Source organism: Micromesistius poutassou (genome assembly GCF_964030765.1).
Source record: "Micromesistius poutassou genome assembly, contig: SCAFFOLD_2282, whole genome shotgun sequence".
Lineage (NCBI taxonomy): Eukaryota > Metazoa > Chordata > Actinopteri > Gadiformes > Gadidae > Micromesistius > Micromesistius poutassou.
This window is the reverse complement of record NW_028179485.1, coordinates 134,467-155,490: the sequence shown is the minus strand read 5'-3', so window position 1 is coordinate 155,490 and position 21,024 is coordinate 134,467. Positions and strand designations below refer to the sequence as shown.

The 21,024-nt window shown below is 48.1% G+C and overlaps 1 protein-coding gene across 1 annotated transcript; it reads right to left on the bottom strand.

The window, feature by feature from the left end:
• Positions 1–244: 244 nt before the first annotated feature.
• Positions 245–6,160, bottom strand: LOC311372795 (uncharacterized protein). The gene is made up of 9 exons (XM_084489750.1): positions 6,010–6,160; positions 5,336–5,485; positions 5,059–5,130; positions 3,697–3,747; positions 3,218–3,360; positions 2,868–2,968; positions 2,609–2,766; positions 1,809–2,117; positions 245–814 (listed from the first exon to the last, which is right to left on the bottom strand). Exons 1-9 carry the CDS (start codon positions 6,047–6,049, stop codon positions 258–260), a joined length of 1,581 nt encoding a protein of 526 aa, XP_084345876.1. The 5' UTR covers positions 6,050–6,160; the 3' UTR covers positions 245–257.
• Positions 6,161–21,024: the final 14,864 nt, after the last annotated feature.

Sequence of the window (21,024 nt, the reverse complement as noted above, 5' to 3'; positions counted from 1 at the left end):
TTCATTGACCTATCAGATTTGCGTGGACGCGACAGTGATCAGCCTAAAGCCGCGCTCACGCCAAAAGAGACGGGGCGGCGCCGATCTGTACAAAGTCAACGTATAGACGCGCTCCAGGTGACAGGCGCCTGGAACGCCTCCGTTAAGCCCACAGACCTTACGTGGACCGTAACCCCCCCCCCCCCCGCCCCCCAACAACTTGTTGTGTGTGTGTGTGTGTGTGTGTGTGTGCCCGCCCCGCCGCTCTTTTTTTTTTTCTACAACCGACACAGAGACACTGAGGTTCCCTCCTCCCACGCTACCCCAAACCCAGGGAGGAGGTCCTCCTGGGTGAAGGTGGACCTGAAGGTGTGGATGTGTGTCAGTGTGTCTGAGGACCCTCCTACACCTCGGGACACTCTGTAGAAGGACAGAGTGCCAGCAGGCCGGTCCAGATACACTCCTACTCTGGTAGAGCCAGCGGGGGGGAGACGTATGTCTGTCCCTCTACCGTTGTACCGGGCAATGTAACCACCATCATGACAAGCAAGACTCCAGGACTTGTTGTTCTCTCCAAGCAGGCTGTCATCACCCCATCCTCTCCTTGTGATTCCTCTGTATGTCACTCCTATATCAACATGTCCTTTCCACTCTACCTCCCAGTAACAGCGGCCAGTCAGAGCCTCTCTACACAACACCTGGGGCAGGCGGTCAAATCTCTCTGGGTGATCCGGATACGACTGGTCCTCTCCAACCCGCGTCACCTTTCTGTTGTCCTCAGACAGAGAGAGGTATCTGAAGGCTGTGTTTGGGTCCAGTGTGAGTTCACAGGCATCTGACGGGAGAACAAGACATGATATTATTCATAATTCCCGAGATATTCCAGGTTATTCGCCCAAAATCCCCCCATCCGTTTCCATTGGAAAATTAAAAAAAATGCTGATTCATGCTTGAGCCCCCGCGACCCGACCCCTGATAAGCGGATGAGGATTTGTTTTCAGTTGGTATATATATATATATATATATATATATATATATATATACACATATATATATACATATATATACACACACACATATATATATAATTTTGTATACATGTATATATATATATACACATACATTTATGAATATATATATATATATTTATAAAACGGGTGGCTTAAATCAAGCGATCTGATTGGTTCCCAACTGTTGTATATTGAGCGTATACACACAGCTATGACGCCCGTTCAGTTTACAGAGTTCAGTATCACTCCGCACCTAACTTGAACTGTTGTTTATTTATGTATAAAAGCAATAGCATAGTTCACTGAAGCCTAAAAAACATGTTGATTGCTGGAGGGGGTGGAAATGTTGTAAAGCAATAGGCACACGGTGAGTGAACTCGACAGTAGGCTAAATTGCCGGCGAACCGAGCTACCGTCTCTAGCCTTCTCTCTGAAGGACGCTACAGTGTGTTGCATAGCAACCGCCGTACACTTTGCCGGCAGCCAGGAGGGACAACTTTTTTGTATTCGTTAAAATAATGCTTTTCCGACTTTCTAGCTTTTTCAAAATTGAGGGTGTCTATGACTTTCATTTCGCCATACTTGCGTAACCGTTTTATAAAAGCAATAGATCACTTCAGTCAGTGGTATACGGTCATTATACCACAGTTAAGGGGCGTTGTCCGTCCCGACACGCAGCGGAGGGACGGCGACCCCCTTCACTGTGGTATAATGAACGACACAGCCTGTCGTGATCTATTGCTTAAATATATACACACCTCAACAACAACGTTATAAATACATCAACAACAAACATCTCTCCTTGGATCCAGATCTTACCAAAGACAAGCAGCTCAGCGGTGTGATTGGCCGTGCCAGCGCTGTTGCTTGCCATGCAGCAGACCGTGTTCACGCCAGACCTCACCCCTCTGACGAAGAGGAACCCCCTCTCCACCCAGGCCTCTGATTGGTCGTCTGTGCCGTTCCTCTCCAGGGGCCTGCCGTTGTGGAGCCACTCGACGGTGGGCTCCGGTGTGCCGCTGGCATCGCAGGTGTAGCAGGCCGTTTGGCCCACGGGCAACACCTGGGTAGTGGAGTGGAACTTTGTGATGCTGGGGGCCTCCTCCTCCTCCGTGGGCATCACTGAACCTGAAGAAACCAGGAGGAGAGGAGTGAACGTTTACAACACGTATCTAGAGATGCACCATCAGACACTCCCTTCACTCTCTCCTAATACAGGTCCACAGTAGACCACAATAGAAACCTGACTTTAGTAGCCCACAGTAGAAACATGGCCCTAGTAGACCACAATAGAAACATGGTCTAAGTAGACCACAATATAAACCTGACTTTAGTAGCCCACAGTAGAAACATGACCTAAGTAGACAACAATGGAAACATGGTCTTAGTAGACCGCAATAGAGACATGACCTTAGTAGACCACAATAGAAACATGGCCTTAGTAGACCACAATAGAAACATGGCATTAGCAGACCATAATAGAAACCTGACCTTAGTAGACCTAACCCAACACCCAACCACCTTTCCACTCATAAAGAGTATATATACTGTGTCTACGGCACAGAGAACAGAAAGGAGGAACCGTTCTCCACTCATGAACACAAACAAAGTCTACGGACCCTCTTTGTCCAGCTCAGCCTCCAGATGATCCAGGTCCACGGCCTTCTCACAGATCCAGTGGTGCAGTCTGTCACACGGTTGTCTGGACCAGCCGTCCTCCCCTGCTACGACACAGACTTCTGCTCCGCTGTCATCGCCTGGTTTAGCGCGTCTCAAACTGAGAACCACGAGGAGGAGACAGTGGAGCCCAGTGTTGAGGTGAGGTCACTCTGTCACTCTCAGAGAAGAGATGCTGCTGAACAGAGTCATCAGCCTTACCTTGAGGTCATGGGGGTACCATCCACCCACTTGAAGGTCCCCTTTGTGTCTCTACTGCTCAGTCCAATCCAGGAACGCTCGAACATTCTGCTGAGAAACCCCTGTTTCCAAAGGTAATAGCATCTGTTGTCATGACAACACAGCTGAACACACACACACACACACACACACACGCAATCTCTCTCTTTCTCACACTCACACAATGTCTCTCTCTCTCACACACACTCACACAATGTCTCTCTCTCTCACACACACTCACACGTCTCTCTCTCTCTCTCAATCACTCACACAATGTCTCTCTCTCTCACACACACTCACACAACAATGTCTCTCCCCACACACACACACACCTGTTCTTCTCTGCTGTTGATAACCACCAGGTCTGCGTTTCTCCGCAGACAGTCTTCTCTACTGGCCTTCCAGCTCTTCTTAGTGGTAGACATAAGGTAGAAACTCTGGTCGTAAAACATCCAGCCCTGAAGCGCCAATTCATCTGTTGAATGTAAAAGAAAATCCTTAACAAACACAGAACTGCTTATCTTACCGTCTTCATTACTGACACACAACCCTGAGACCTGACCTTAACAGACCACAATAGAAGCACAACCTTAATAGACGTCAATAGAAGCATGACCCTAATAGACGACAATAGAAAAATGTCTTTAGTAGACCACATTTATTTGGTGGTAGTTTAACACGGTCTATGCTCTGTTAGCCTGACAATATAAAATGTGAAGTTATAAGGAAGAGGGGATGGTCAAACATAAATCACAAAAGAAAAAAAATGTTAATAATGCGATTGATGTAATAACTTGGATAAAACCCTCACCGAGTTCATCCAGTAAGCGCTCTCTCCCCTCCTTCCAAGGTGACGGTGTGTCTAGGACAGGACAGAGGAGTACAGAAGGAATGAGCTCTAAAACAGAACGACATCGTCTCTAAACGTCACAGGACCCACAGCCAACCAAACACAAAGTCCATCCCCCCTGAAAGAGAACATGACATATTATTAATATTAATACCAATTAAAATAACAATAACTATAATTATCAATATCATTATCGTAGCTATTGTTACAATCATTCATATTATTAACACTAATTCTAACAAAAACAATAATGATCATTATCATTGCTATTATTACAATCATTAATATGATTATAACTGTTATTATTCTAACTAGTCCGCGTTGCGCTCAACCTCTAGGTGGACTTAAACCCAGAGCTATAACGTGGAATCCCTGGTCGATAATGGAACACATTTCTGAGCGCATAATATAATAACATTTTACCGATAATGTTACAACGTATAACATGTTGGTTCACCTATTACATGATGAAGCAAGCATAATCATTTTCTCCTTACGCTATGAAGCAAGCATAATCATTTGAAGTCCACCCCATTGTCGCCACATTTGTATATCAGGAGATTCGACCCTGAGGGTGATTCACACTTGATGCTTTATATGCGGACATCAATGTCGTTCAGACATCAGTAGTAGTAGTAGTGTGCAGTGTGTGTATGAGCGTGCATGTGTGTGCATGTGTGTGTGTATGCGGTGTGTGTGTATGCGGTGTATGTGTGCGTTCGCACGTGCTGTGTGTGTGTGTGTGTGTGTGTGTGTGTGTGTGTGTGTGTGTGTGTGTGTGTGTGTGTGTGTGTGTGTGTGTGTGTGTGTGTGTGTGTGTGTGTGTGTGTGTGTGCGGTGTGTGTGTGTGTGTGCGTGCGTGCGTGCGTGCGTGCGTGCGTGCATGTGTGTGCGGTGTGTGTGTATGCGGTGTCCTGTGCTGCCTTTGTCTTGTAACGTGTGTGTTCGTGCACATGTGTGTGTGTGTGGTGTGTGCGTGCATGTGTGTGTGTGTGTGCGTGTGCATGTGTGCGGTGCATGTGTGCGTTTGCACGTGTGTGTGTGTGTGTGTGTGTGCGTGCGTGCGGTGTTTGTGTGCGTTTGCGTGTGCTGTGTGTGTGTGTGTGTGTGTGAGCTGCAGGCTGCTTGGCACATGCGTGTTGACCAACTGTGCAGAGCAACTTGTCCGACAGGCCTGCTGTTACATAGTAGTAAGATCATTCATATTATTAACACTAATTCTAACAAAAACAATAATTATCATCATCATTGCTATTACTACAATCATTAATATGATCGTAACTGTATTGTAATTATATTCAGGATGATATGATTCAGACTCACTGAAGCGCAGGGAGATGAGGAGAATACTCAGCAGTCCGATGCTCACAACGACAGCGATGTGCAACCATAGAACTGTTCAGGAGTAGGACACACACACACACACACACACACACACACACACACACACACACACACACACACACACACACGGTCACTTTGGCTAAAAAAGTGTTCGAAACATCAATCTTAAATGTATGTGGAGTAAAACATATTTTATTTTGGATCATTTTTTCGGACTGGATTATTTCTTTTAAATTCTCTAAAAAGGGGCACCTACCAAATCTTCTCTTCCTGGTCTCCCTCCGGTCCAAAGACGTGTCCTCAGGTTCCTCAGAGGGTCCAGGGTCCGGTTCAGACATGGTGACCATGGTTACTCTCTGATGGCCTTCACTGCTTCTGAACCTAGCCTCCATCTTTTCTCTGTCAGCTGGAAAAAAACACATCACGTGTTTTAATTCTCAATTACGTGTTGCGAAATGTTTTTCTTCAACGCTTATCTGATGTCCTCCTTTTGACACACAGACTCACTGATGCACTCAAGCGCACACACACGGACACGCAGAGTATGTTCATACATATATTCATACTGCGTGGCTACCATCGTGGTAATGAAAATACTAAACTTGTGTTCGGCTCTAAAGTTACTCTGCACTCTGTTCCACGTATATAACAAACATATATCATGAAACACACAACTACTTTAGATGCCTATCAGTAGTCCGTAACTCACGGGCGTAGTCACACGTCAAGTAAGGTAACAAAAAAAAAGGGTTTTGTCTAGAACACACACATGTCGTTATTTAGGAGAATAAATCTGTCTCTACGGTCGCTGGTTCATCAGGTCGGTCACTCTGAATTAAAACGTTGCTAAACGTGAATCTAAAAGCATGCAGATGAAAACATATTGTTTACTGGATTAGTTATTTTGAATCCTCTAAAAAGGGCACCTACCAAATCTTCTCTTCCTGGTCTCTCTCCGGTTCAAAGACATGTCCTCAGGTTCCTCAGAGGGTCCAGGGTCCGGTTCAGCGATGGTGTCTATGGTTCCTCTCTGACAGCTCTCACTGCTTCTGCTCTCAAGGGTTCAGCTCCGCTATTTAAGCTGGAGAAACCACGTCACAGGTTTGAATTCTGACCAATCGTCAGCCTGCAATCTGATATCATCAGTGTTGCGAAATGTTTGTGTGTGCGTTTGCATTTGCATTTGCGTGTGTGTGAGGTCCAAAAGCACCGTGGGTTTTTCCAGTAGCTGATGTTAACTCTAATGCGTATCATTTCTGTGAAGCCTATCTCTTCTGCTCACAGGGAATTAACGTCCACGCAAACCACTTTTATGTTGATCCTCGATCATTCATGTGTATAATACTTTAACCTTCTTTTATTGGTTCTCCACGACCTGTGTTTGTATTTATTTAGGTCAAATAAAACCCCTTTTTGTCAGAACTCTGTGCTGCTGTTTTCTGCGTTCAATCCCTCACAAACATACTGAACATTATGGTGGATTTCCCATCACGTTAAAAGACATAGTGGAGTGTGTGTGTGTGTGTGGTGGATGGTTGAAGCAGCCTCACCTGGCCCCAGTCACACTGATTAGACTCTGGGGCTGGGGGGGGCTGCACACCTGTGACCAATCACAGGCGTGTGTGTGTGTGTGTGTGTGTGTGTGTGTGTGTGTGTGTGTGTGTACGTGGTGTGTGTGTGTGTGTGTGTGTGTACGTGGTGTGCGTGTGTGTGTGTGTCGTGCAAGCTGTGATGGACTTGGTCTTGCAGACTTGGCTGCACACCGGTGGTGGATCGACCAATCTCGCTCTTGTCCAAAGCAGCTTAAAATACGTGCGTTCAACAATGAAGATACGACCCGAAAAAGTGCAAGAATCATGTGAGTACATACAATCTGATGTCTACCTATGTACTCTGTATTAATATCTCATGTTTAAATATCTCTAGGCCGACAGAGAGAGAGAGGAAGACAAACTAGGAGCTGCAGCGAGAGGGTCTGTAGCGTTTCCTTGGTTCACAGACTCTAGTCCTTCAAGTGCGTCAGGTGGACCTCACAGGATGTTTCCTCACCGTGAGGAGCTCGATGTATCTCCTGATGGTGCATTTCCTCCTCTGCACCGCTGCATCTCCAGATATGCAGAGCTACAGGACGCTACACCCCCGAGTCTTCTTATCTACGGCGTGCGTGGTAAAGTATTGAATACGTGACTGCAATGTGTTCTGTTGTGCAGAGAAGCCCTGCACGAATGTGCAGGGCTTCTCTGCACAACAGAACACAACAGAACATATTGCAGTCAACGGCATATTCGTAGCGCCTCTGTCATCCGCGACGCCGCTTTTCTCCTCTCTGTCTCTTTGTGGCGTCGCTCTGCTTTCGCCTCTCTGTCGTCCTGACGCTCCTGCTCCTTAGCGCTCTCCTTGGGGAAGAAGAAGTCCACGAGGGGATGATTATTTTTACCCGTCTCCTTTTCCGAGCGGTTTGGGGCTTTGGCCTCTCTGTGGTGGCGGCGCCGCTGGGCGTTCTCCTCTCCGTCTCTTTGTGGCGCCGCTGGGCTCTGCACATCTGTGCCGGGCTTCCTCTGTGACACGGACACCGTCTGGTTTCATTGGCTCAGCGGCGCGGTGGACAGAGACATCTCACCTTCTTCGTGGAGTCCGTCTTTAAGTGTAATCCCGGTGGAAATTGAACCCGGGGTCTTTTTTCGGCGCGTAAAATTAGACCTCCCAGACACTTTCTTTCGTTGATCAACGAATGTAGAGCTTGCCCGGAGTAACGCTAACAGCCCGGATTGCTTCCATATGATTGGCTAGGGCAACATTCTATAAAATCCTCACAGACAGAGCCCAACCCTCCTGAAAGAAAACATGATATTATTATTAATGTTAAAGGTCCCATGGCATGAAAATTTAATCCCTGACCCTGCCGTGCGTCTCTTGAGCCAACTGCTCTGTGGCGCTCAGAGCTTCACCGCGCCGCGAAGCTAACCCAAACACGGCCGCTAGCCACCGCGCCGCAAGGCTAACCCAAAAACGGCCGCTAGCCACCGCGCCGCGAGGCTAATCCAAACACTAGCCACCGCGCCGAGAGGCTAACCCAAAAACGGCCGCGAGCCACACACACACACACATCAGTCAGTCAGTCAGTCAGTCAGTCAGTCCAAGACACACACATTGTTATAATGTATGAATATAATTTAATGTAATATAGTCGTGTAATACAATGCGGTAATGGAATCCATAGGGTACCTTTAATGCTGTAATGTGCCTTTACCTTTAAGACTCTAATGTGCCTGTACCTACTGTACTATCGGCTCTAAGGGCTCTCGGTGCGAGGCTAACCCAAACACGGCCGCTAGCCACCGCGTCGCGAGGGTAACCCAAACACGGCCGCTAGCCACCACGCCACAAGGCTAACCCAAACACGGCCGCTAGCCACCGTGTTGCAAGGCTAACCCAAACACGGCTGCTTGCCACCGCACCGCGAGGCTAACCCAAACACGGCTGCTAGCCACCGCAAGGCTAACCAAAACACGGCCGCTAGCCACCACCCTGTGAGGATAACCCAAACACGGCCGCTAGCCACCGCAAGGCTAACCCAAACACGGCCGCTAGCCACCGCAAGGCTAACCCAAACACGGCCGCTAGCCACCACAAGGCTAACCCAAACACGGCCGCTAGCCACCGCAAGGCTAACCCAAACACGGCCGCTAGCCACCGCAAGGCTAACCCAAACACGGCCGCTAGCCACCGCGCCGCGAGGCTAACCCAAACACGGCTGCTAGCCACCGCGAGGCTAACCCAAACACGGCTGCTAGCCACCGCACCGCGAGGCTAACCCAAACACGGCTGCTAGCCACCACGCCGCAAGGCTAACCCAAACACGGCTGCTAGCCACCACGCCGCAAGGCTAACCCAAACACGGCCGCTAGGCACCGTGTTGCAAGGCTAACACAAACACGGCCGCTAGCCACCACGAGGCTAACCCAAACACGGCCGCTAGCCACCGCGCCGCAAGGCTAACCCAAACACGGCTGCTTGCCACCGCACCGCGAGGCTAACCCAAACACGGCTGCTAGCCACCGCAAGGCTAACCAAAACACGGCCGCTAGCCACCGCCCTGTGAGGCTAACCCAAACACGGCCGCTAGCCACCGCGCCACGAGGCTAACCCAAACACGGCCGCTAGCCACCGCACCGCGAGGCTAACCCAAACACGGCTGCTAGCCACCGCAAGGCTAACCAAAACACGGCCGCTATCCACCGCCCTGTGAGGCTAACCCAAACACGGCCGCTAGCCACCGCAAGGCTAACCCAAACACGGCCGCTAGCCACCACGCCGCAAGGCTAACCCAAACACGGCCGCTAGCGACCACAAGGCTAACCCAAACACGGCCGCTAGCCACCACGCCGCGAGGCTAACCCAAAAACGGCCGCTAGCGGACGCTCACTCTGAGCCACAGTGGGGTTAGTGTCTCTGTGTCTCCCCCTCCATCTCTCCCTCCCTCCCTCCCTTCCTCCCTCAGGAGAGAGGGAGAGAAGGAGAGAGAGTGTAGTCTCCGGTCATAAGTGGGGGGGTCTCAGAGGTTCCGGGTTCGATTCCCGACGCAACGTTCCCTCTGTGAGCCCAACCCTCTCCCTGTGATTGGACGACACTGTGGCTCAGAGTGAGCGACACTCTCTCCTTTGCTCCCTTCCCCCTCCCTCCCTTTCTCCCTCCCCCGTCTCTCCTTCCTTCCTTCCTTCCTTCCTTCCTTCCCTCCCCCTCTCTCCCCCTCTCACTCACACACTCACACTGTGGGTCAGAGTGATGCGTTCGTGAGGCTGGTTCAACCTGATTGGTCAACGAGCAGCAGGTGTGCCGCCTCCCCCAGCCCCAGTTTGGTCTGGTGAGAACCACGAGACGAGACCACTGGAATCAAACCTGCTCTCCTCTCCCTCCCTCCCTCTCGCTCTCACTCACAGAAGGCAGCGATTACTTCTAACTACGTTCTTATTCAATTATTATTTATTTATTATGATTATTATTATTATTATTATTATTGTGTTCACTCTGTAAAGCGTGTTTGAGTACATTGAAAAACGCTACATACGCAACATAAAATATATCATATATAAACCGAATGTATTATCATTATTATTTAAAGTTTTAAGTTATTGTGGCTGTTTTCTACCCAGCGGTACCCTTGCGCCATCTGGCGGCGACTAGAGGAACTTCTTATCACTTCTTATCTACTAATATACGTTCTTATTCAATTAGTATTATTTATTATTTAGATTATATTTAATCATTCTTTTTTTTGTTCACTCCGTAAAGCGTCTTTGAGTACATGGAAGAGCGCTACATCAAATATATAATATATAAACCGAATGTATTATTATTATTTTAAGTTATTGTGGCTGTACCAGCGGTACCCTGGCGCCATCTGGCGGCCACTAGAGGAACTTCACGTGGTTATGCTACACGACCACACACTTGCGCCCCGTGAGAGATTTTTGAGGAGGTTCACACTCTCAGTCCGAGGGCTACTGTCGCAATCTCCTCCCTGAAGTTCCCCTTGTCCCCAACTGTGAGTAAACCCCCCGGGGGGGGGGGGGGGGGGGGGGGGGGTTTACTGTTTAAATGAAAATGAGAATAAAAAAGAATTAAAAAAAAGATATCTATAGCAATACTTGAGTGTTTGGAGTGTTTGTGGTAATATAAACTGTATATAAACTTGTTGGCACACACACACACACACACACACACACACACACACACACATTATTCCAAGAGCCGTGGAATAATTAAGATAGTAAGTAATAAGTTAGTTACATAATTAAGTTTAAATAATAAATAATAATAATAAATAAATAAATAAATTTAGTTTAAATTAGCCAATGTATCAATTCGTGTTATTTAGTCCGTTTGAGGTTTTGCGATGACGTCACTTCCGGTGGAGCCACTTCCGGTGACGTCACTTCCTGTCAGACTCACCTGTGGAGGAGGAATGGCGGACACGTGCGACTTCTGAATGCACTCAGTCAGCGTCCACCGGGAAGCACCAGAGAGGCAACGCCGTGAGTCTGTTTGATTGTTAGAGGACACGTTTAAGATGATGTGTTACGGTGGGTTCAGTGAAACCATGTTTGATGTGTTGTTTAAAACGGTCTGGATAGCAGTTGTGTACGAGCTAAAAACAATGCAATTGGCAATCAGAAGGTACACACACACACACACACACACACACACACACACACACACACACACACACACACACACAGCATTAGACAGTTTCTATTGTTATTGACAACTATGCACAACGTGATGTTTAGTCAGAAATGGACACACAATATTTTTGTATTCTTTTACTTTTACTGTTCTTTTTAACTTTTTTATTTTGATTTATGATTCATTTATTTTTTAGTGTACCCTTAGTTAAAACGGTTGTTGGGACCCCATGAATACAAACAATTAACCAATCAACCAATCAAACACAGAGGCTGGTGGTGGAGGCAAAAAAAACGTTTTTCTTTTCTGACGCCTTTGAATCCACACTGATTACTGCAGTATCTACCAACATAATGATATTAATCAGTGAAGGGGACGTCTTTATACACACACACACACACACACACACACACACACACACACACACACACACACACAGAGCGCTATCTGTAAAACTAATCTTGTTGCTCTCCTTCACAGCTCAAGAAGAAGAAACTGATTCTGTGAGTATAACGATCGAACCATGAAGAAGAAGAAACTGCCAACTGTAAGTCACATTTTCTTTTAATGCTTTAATGCTGACAGCATTTAGTTTGAACCGGTTCTCAGGCCCCGCCCCTCGTAGGCCCTGCCCCGCCCCTGCCCCGCCCCTTAGCCCCGCCACTCGTAGGCCCTGCCCCGCCCCTCGTAGGCCCTGCCCCCCCCTCGTAGGCCCTGCCCCCCCCTCGTAGGCCCTGCCCCGCCCCTCGTAGTCTCTGCCCCGTCTCTCTCTCTCTCTCTCTCTCTCTCTCTCTCTCTCTCTCTCTCTCTCTCTTCCCCCCCCCCGTTCTCATGCCTCTCATTCGCCCCTAGAAGATACTTTTCCCGTCCACTTTCCTACTACATTCCTCAACATTGCATCACATCCCGTGTGTGTTGTCCTACTGATAAGGGTGTGGTCTGACTGACCAGAGATGCATGCTAGGGTTCTGCGCTGTTTGAGGCCTTCAGTTCTGTAGACGTTCCCCCTCAGGGGAACCCGAGTGTTTAAGAGGCTGTCGTCACGTCAGTTACATGAACTGGAACGTCCTTCAGGATGGAGACAGGGACTCCTCAAGGAGACACACCGGGGGGCGAGATGTGAGGGCTGTCCCTCTCAGCAACTAGAACCCAACCTGGTTCCTGCACCTGAGAACCACGGAGCACGTTCCAACGTTTCCCTCCATACGCCTTGAAGCCCAAGCCCCAGCCCCCCCACCACTGGTCTGACCCACCAGCCCCCCCACCACTGGTCTGACCCACCAGCCCCCCCACCACTGGTCTGACCCACCGCTGGTCTCTCCTCTATCAAAGACCTACAAAACCACCGCTGGTCTCTCCTCTCTCTAGAACTACAAACCCCCCACTGGTCTCTCCTCTCTCAAAGACCTACAAAACCTCCACTGGTCTCTCCTCTCTCAAAGACCTACAAACCCACCACTGGTCTCTCCTCTCAAAGACCTACAAACCCACCACTGGTCTCTCCTCTCAAAGACCTACAAACCCACCACTGGTCTCTCCTCTCTCAAAGACCTACAAAACCTCCACTGGTCTCTCCGTCAAAACCTCCGCTGGTCTCTCCTCTCTCAAAGACCTACAAACCCTCCACTGGTCTCTCCTCTCTCGTTTGGCTTTGTATTCCTTTGAGTATTGTCATTGTTTGTGTATATACACAATCTAATAACTGAAAATAAAGAGGTGTGATCTTTAACCTGGTACTGTCCAATCTTTTTTACCCCAATGTCATGGGGTACTAAGTGTGTGAAGGGCAATCTTTGCATGGCATGGGGCACTACGTCATGTGAGGGGCAATTTTTAACCTGGCATGGGGCACTAAGTGTGAGGGGGGAAATCGTTGCCTTTGCACGGGGCACTAAGTGTGAGAGGGGTGATCTTTAACCTTGCATGTGGCACTAAGTGTGAGACGGGCAATTTTTGACCTGGCATGGGGCACTATTTCAGGTGAGGGGCAATCATTGCCCTGGCATGGGGCACTATGTAAGAGGGGCAATCATTGCCCTGGCATGGGGTACTAAGTGTGAGAGGGGCAATCTTTAACCTGGTACTGGGCACTACATGTGTGAGGGGAAATCTTTCTACTTCTACTTGGCTTGTATTACCTGAACATTAAAAATTTCAGCTATAGGAGGATGCTACTCTACCTGAAACACCCTTGAGTGTCTTTTGGGCGGACGTTTCTGGATGACTCAAGTCTGTGGCCTAAATCAAAGAGGATAACAAAGTGGGTGTTCAATACAGCAAGAGCCTGGAGCGATCTAGCATCTGGATCTCAATTCAACCCTTCCACACACTGGACAGGATGACTTGAGTGTCATGCAGCTTGGACTGCAGTGTGACTGAATCATGCAAACAATGGGAAGCGACAATGGCCACTTGGTACAATGGATGATGGACTAACGGCATTCCGAATGGACAGAATCGGATGAGAAACCAACTGACTGACTGAAGATGGAAGATGAACCAGTCTGCGACGTGGCTTCCCTACCTAACCTCAACATGATGGACTGCTAGCCCTCTGGTTCTCCTGTACTCCTGCCCTGAGATCCAAGTCTTTCTCGGGCTGAATTGTAACGACGAGGCTAGTTGGACCTGGGAGATGGGTCCCCCTTGAATCTGAAACCATCTTGGAAACATCCCAACTAGCGTCCCTGTCGAGCTGCAGTTGTGCTCTTCATCAGAAGAGGAGGTGAAGAAAGCCTCACTGGGGCTTCAAGGTCTATGAAGAGGAACGTTGAAATGTGCTCCATGATTCTCTCCTGTAAGAGCTGGGTTGTATTCTAGTCGCCGAGAGGGGGAGCCTCACAGCCTACCCTTTGGCGTTTCTCCTCGGGGAGTCCCTGTCACGGTCTTGACGGACGTTCCAGGTCATGTAACTGATGTCACGACAGCCTTTTGAAAACTTGGGTTTCTCTTGAGGGGGAACGTCTACAGAACTGCAGGCGTCAGATGGCACAGTATCCCAGCATGCATCTCTGGTCACTCAGATCACACCCTGATCAGTGAGGCAACGCTCATGCGATGTGCATGCAATGTTTTAGAGAGTAGTAAGGAAGTAGACAAAAGGCATGAGAACAGTTTGTTATTTTGTACTGTTGTCAGCCTTGTTTATGGGTGGGATTTATTTGCTAAATGGGGGGGATATGAAATGTATAGTCAATTATTTGTACATGAACCAACAGCACCAAACTACTAGATCTGCTCAAGGTAAGTCTGTTGGCTGTATTTTGCAACGAGACGACCAAAGCACCCCAAGATCTCCATCGTCGTTCCAGCTCAAGGTAAGGGGCTTCTGGGGGGGGGGGGGTTGGTAGTTAGATTCAAGACCGCTATGTGCACGTGTCTATAAAGATGCTGTCTGACTTCACAGGATCTCCTGGACCAGAGGCAGAGGACCAGCAGGTGACCAGATCCCCAAGACCAGGCATAGGAGACCAGAGGCTGGAGACCAGATCCCGCTGGACCAGGTGTGGGGCACCAGGGTGATATATAATAATAATAATAATACTACTACATTGGATGTGTATAGTGCTTTTCTCGCTCTTAATTATAATGTAGGGTAACTAGATCCTCTGGACCAGGAATGGGGCACCAGGCTGGACCGGAGGCTGTGGACCAGAGGGTATCCAGATCCCCCTGGACCAGGAATGGGGCACCAGGCTGGACCGGAGGCTGTGGACCAGAGGGTATCCAGATCCCCCTGGACCAGGAATGGGGCACCAGGCTGGACCGGAGACTGGGGACCGGAGGGTAACCATCACCAAACACTTGACACCTGGAGGTTCTTTTTAATTATTCAATCTTTTTAAATTAACGATCGTAGAGCGTGTTAATTAGTTTTTCCTTCAGATTTTTCATTCTGTGAATTTTAGCCAAAGCTGTGATTTGAGGTAATTACGGTCACATCAGCTGCTACTACTGTAGTTTATCCAGCGTACATCAAGGTGGACACTAAAACACAACTAAAACGTAACAGCTGGTCACACTCACACCTGGTGACGTAACATCACTCTTTTAATGTGTGTTTGTGTTGTGAACAGATGAAGCTGACGACCCACCAGGAGCGAGACGAGGACTACGATGGGACTGCTCCACCTCGCAGGACGTGACTTAAGTCACGGGTTGTCAAGGGTTCCTTGTTTCTCAAGGGTTCCTCATGGTTCAGTGTTAGGGACAGAGTTAGGGTCAGATGGTCTCATGATGAACCGTTGTTTTTTTTGATTCACATCCCAGAATTGTTTCTCTGTGCGCACAGTTGTTGAAATGTCTACTGATGTTGTTTTATGATATAAAATCATTTAAAACGACCTGGCTGTGTGGCTTGTGTGGTCATTTTTATTATACACACGCCTGTTACCCTAATAAGGTAAGGTAACCTCCCCCCTCCCCTATACCCTCACCTCCATCCTCCCCCTCACCTCCCTACTCCCCCTCCCCTATCCTCCCCCTCCCCTATACCCTCACCTCCATCCTCCCCCCTTACCTCCCCCCTCTACCCTCACCTCCTCCCTAATCTTCCCTATTCCCTATCCTCCCCCTCACCTCCCACCTCCCCTCCCCTATCCTCTTCTCCTAACCTCCCCCTCCCCTAACCCTGACCCTAACCATAACCTTGACCTCCCCTCAACCCTATACCCTCCCCCATACCCTAACCTCCCCCCTCCCCTATACCCTAACCTCCCCCTCCCCTATACCCTAACCTCCCCCTCCCCTATACCCTAACCTCCCCCCTCCTCCTCCTCAGAGTATCTAATGTACCCCTCTCCTCCTCCTCCTCCTCAGAGTGTATCTAATGTACCCCTCTCCTCCTCCTCCTACTCCTCCTCAGAGTGGATCTAATGTACCCCTCTCCTCCTCCTCCTCCTCAGAGTGTATCTAATGTACCCCTCTCCTCCTCCTCCTCCTCCTCAGAGTGGATCTAATGTACCCCTCTCCTCCTCCTCCTCATCAGAGTGGATCTAATGTACCCCTCTCCTTCTCCTCCTTCTCCTCCTCTTCCTCGTGGATCTAATGTACCCCTCTCCTCCTCCTCCTCCTCCTCCTCAGAGTGGATCTAATGTACCCCTCTCCTCCTTCTCCTCCTCCTCCTCCTCAGAGTGGATCTAATGTACCCCTCTCCTCCTCCTCCTTCTCCTCCTCCTCCTCCTCAGAGTGGATCTAATGTACCCCTCTCCTCCTCCTCCTCCTCCTCAGAGTGGATCTAATGTACCCCTCTCCTCCTCCTCCTCCTCAGAGTGGATCTAATGTACCCCTCTCCTCCTCCTCCTCCTCAGAGTGGATCTAATGTACCCCTCTCCTCCTCCTCCTACTCCTCCTCAGAGTGGATCTAATGTACCCCTCTCCTCCTCCTCCTCCTCAGAGTGTATCTAATGTACCCCTCTCCTCCTCCTCCTCCTCCTCAGAGTGGATCTAATGTACCCCTCTCCTCCTCCTCCTCCTCAGAGTGGATCTAATGTACCCCTCTCCTCCTCCTCCTCCTCCTCAGAGTGGATCTAATGTACCCCTCTCCTCCTCCTCCTCCTCCTCCTCAGAGTGGATCTAATGTACCCCTCTCCTCCTCCTCCTCCTCAGAGTGGATCTAATGTACCCCTCTCCTCCTCCTCCTCCTCAGAGTGGATCTAATGTACCCCTCTCCTCCTCCTCCTCCTCAGAGTGGATCTAATGTACCCCTCTCCTCCTCCTCCTCCTCAGAGTGGATCTAATGTACCCCTCTCCTCCTCCTCCTCCTCCTCAGAGTGTATCTAATGTACCCCTCTCCTCCTCCTCCTCCTCAGAGTGGATCTAATGTACCCCTCTCCTCCTCCTCCTCCTCCTCAGAGTGGATCTAATGTACCCCTCTCCTCCTCCTCCTCCTCCTCAGAGTGGATCTAATGTACCCCTCTCCTCCTCCTCCTCCTCAGAGTGGATCTAATGTACCCCTCTCCTCCTCCTCCTCCTCAGAGTGGATCTAATGTACCCCTCTCCTCCTCCTCCTCCTCAGAGTGGATCTAATGTACCCCTCTCCTCCTCCTCCTCCTCCTCAGTGGATCTAATGTACCCCTCTCCTCCTCCTCAGTGGATCTAATGTACCCCTCTCCTCCTCCTCAGTGGATCTAATGTACCCCTCTCCTCCTCCTCAGTGGATCTAATGTACCCCTCTCCTCCTCCTCAGAGTGTATCTAATGTACCCCTCTCCTCCTCAGAGTGTATCTAATGTACCCCTCTCCTCCTCCTCCTCAGAGTGTATCTAATGTACCCCTCTCCTCCTCCTCCTCCTCAGAGTGTATCTAATGTACCCCTCTCCTCCTCCTCCTCCTCAGAGTGTATCTAATGTACCCCTCTCCTCCTCCTCCTCAGAGAGTGTGTGTGTGTGTGTGTGTGTGTGTGTGTGTGGTTCTACTAACATGTAATTAACATAACATAATTTCCCGTTATAATGAGGCTGATATAGTTATAGGAACAAATAATAAAGCTGTTGAGAACTCTTCTATTAAAGCTTCATTACTCTTTATAATTAGTCTTATAAAGTTATAGCAAATACTCTTTATAATTAGTCTTATAAAGTTATAGTAAATACTCTTTATAACGGATGTGTTAACTTTTCGATGTTGTGAAATTGTGTATTGTGCATTGAATTACAAATTCTGAAGTTTAAAAGTATCACATGTAAACATAATGGATGAAATGTTTTAATTTAGTACTTTCTATACATTTATATTTAGGGACTTTAGGGATTCGTTCTAAACCTTTTAAGAAGACGGTGGTGTCATCGGCCAGTTGGCTTATAATGATCTGTTCATCGAAAACATTCAGCTTGACAACATCAGAGTTTAGAATAAGAACGGCCAACATTTCTTCTGCCTAAACAAAGAGGAACGGGGAGACGTTGCGTCCTTGTTGAAGCCCTCTATTGACGGTGAAGCGAGGGGGGGGGGGGGTGCTCCTGAACTAGTGCTGCCGTTGTAAAATGATTCTGTTATGTTACAGAATCGAGGTCCAGATCCGTACATATGCACGACTTTAAACAGGAGCTGATGTTGTGACGTATCAAACGCCTTGTAGGAGTCAGGGGATAAAACGACCCCTTTGTCCTCTAGCGGACGGCTGTGCTCCTGAAGGTCGCGCACTAGCCTCATATTGTTACGTACAGACCTGTTGCTCCTTTGAACCGTTTTAATGTGTCAGTGTAAATGTAGGTTAGTCATTTATAATCGTTGTTTAATAGTGAAACTGGACGACAGTTATCTAAAAATAGATCTAAAATAGACAGATTAAATCTAAAATATAATCACAATCTTAACAACAAGCGTGACGCTGTTAGGTTTATTTTATTACATGAATTGCGTTTCTTTGAACACCGATCTGGGTGACCTGTGGCGTGATAAGGAGCTACGGTAACCATGGGGACGATATATCCCGCCCACCGGTGGAGCCGCTACCGGATATCCGGATCTAGACTTCCTCCTCCGTGGGCGGGTCTTTGTTTACAGTCCGACCAGCAACTTTAAACGCAAGTATTGAGTTGGAGCTTATGTTTTAATTTGCAGACGAGTCTGACGTTGCTCTACTCCCGTTTTCTACACACGACGTGTTTTAATACAGTTTCATGTTTTTAGAGCTTAACCGAAGTTCAACTCATATGAATTCGCCTTCCTGGCCACAGAAAATATATACTGCGCGCAGTTCTCGTTTTGTCCACCAGAGGGCAGGCGTTGACCGACTGAATATTGGCGTGTGTGGGAATATTTTTTAATTTATAATTTATTGTATGAAAAAAATCGAAACTTTAAAAACAGCGGTGTTCGTCTTGTATTGTGGCCTGTAATGTGTAGTTATATATTTTTATTTTTAGAGATTAAGCGAAGTTCAACTCGTTCCTGACCACAAAATATATGCTGCGTGCAGTGCTCGTTTTGTCCACCAGAGGGCAGGCGTTGACTGGCTGTGAATCAAAGCGTGTGTGGGAACGTTTTTAATTTGTAACTTTATTAATATAATTATAATAAAATAAATATTATTATATAATTATTATATTATTATACTCATTAAATAATAATATAATTAATTATTTAATAAGGTGCAGCACATTTCTCCTATAAGAGCACAGACTCCTCCTTGTTCCGCCAGTAACCAATCACAGGGCTTGCCTGTTTTGCCAAAGTCATTTGTCTTGTGGCACGCAGCTGCTCACCTAGCGCAGATAAAGCGTCGTCCGTGTAATTAATGAACCTCTGTTGATTATAATAAACGCAGTTCATTACGAACTTACATTACATTAAATTACACGAACGCAGTTCGTGTTCATGCGCAGTCCAAGATTACCTGTGAGAAAAAGGGCTTTTAAAACGTTAATTTAATACAAAACCACCAAACCCTTTCAGCGATTTTAGTCTGTTTTTTTTATGTTTTTTATGCCCCTTAGATCTCGGAAAATGGAGATCCAGCTCCAGAGATTCCCACTGCAGTAAAGCACACAATACATTGGAAAGCAAAATGTCCTAGGTTTTAATGCATGCATACATTAGACTCCTCTCTAGCAGAGTGAGTCCTGAATACAGGTTGACGTGGTTTCTTATACAGTTTCAGACCCTCCCCACACAAAGGTTCATCAAAGAAGAGAGGAGAAGACCAAAGGGCAAATTCTTCTCCTTACGGCCCTTCTGTCCCAACACCTAGGAATACAACGGTCGGGGTTCACGACAAACAAATGCAAATTCCAGATGCCTGTCTTTGTGACGTTCTCACCCAAAGCACAAGGATCAATAGACAGCTGGGAGGAAATGGGCGGGACAATCAGGGTTGAAACTGAGGACACTACAAGTTACACAAGAACAGACAAACTCATCAAACAACAATTCGGATATGTCGATTTTTCCATCACACTACCTTTTATGGCTGGCGCTGAGCCATGTTCCCGTCCCGTCAATACAGTCTGTGGTGATGTTCCAAATGACGTTGCATAACTCCTCCTCCACCCGCCCAACGCCGTCCGCCTCTGTACCTTCTTCACTGTTGTGGAAACGTTGTCCTCCCCGTTCCACACGGAGACGAGTCTCTTTAGGGGCTGATGATTCAGCGACCTCATTGGACGGCGTTGTGTCCGTCCCCCGACGTGACCTCAGACAACAGGGCGTGGCGTGGTCACCGTTACTTCTACGGAGATATGTGCTGTAGTCACGGGGCCCTGTGGAGAGCAGACACTGGGCTGAACACGCCGCCACAACCCAACAGTCATTTAGTTTGCTGCTGGCGTTGGGCTTCCTTCCTGCTCCAGCAGCCGCTGCGTTGTTCCTTCAGTACAGAGATCCCAACGTTATCTAGTGTTTGTTACCCAGAACGCGTCCCGACCACTTCTAGTACACGTCTGACAGTCTTCTGCTGGGATCTGTTTGTGTTCAACCCGTTCAGACCGATTGTTTGACTTTGCCGTCTTGTACGGCCGCTACAGCAGTAGTTGTGGTTTTAGCACAACGACTGTTTTAATGGGCTCATGTTTGATCTGTCTGAGTGTTCTCATTGTTGAGAAATTACTGTTTCTGATTCTGTTCATTACTTCAGAAAGGATTGACTGATTCGTAGTCGTAGGTATATCAGAGTCTACGGTTAATATTTTATTTGCCTTGGTTGTAACATTATCCTCTCCTGGTTTGGTTGTGGGGGTCGTTATTACCTCATCCTGCATGGTCGTTGCAGGACGCCCCCCCCCCCCGCGACCGGGTCTCCGCCCTGGGGGGGCTACAGCAC

Coding starts and splice junctions, on each gene's coding strand:
- LOC311372795 (XM_084489750.1), bottom strand. CDS start 6,049: ATGTCTTTGAACCGGAGAGAGACCAGGAAGAGAAGATTTG. Junction 5,486..6,009: donor GACCAGGAAGAGAAGATTTG/GTAGGTGCCCTT, acceptor GTTTTTTTCCAG/CTGACAGAGAAAAGATGGAG. Junction 815..1,808: donor CGCTGAGCTGCTTGTCTTTG/GTAAGATCTGGA, acceptor TTCTCCCGTCAG/ATGCCTGTGAACTCACACTG.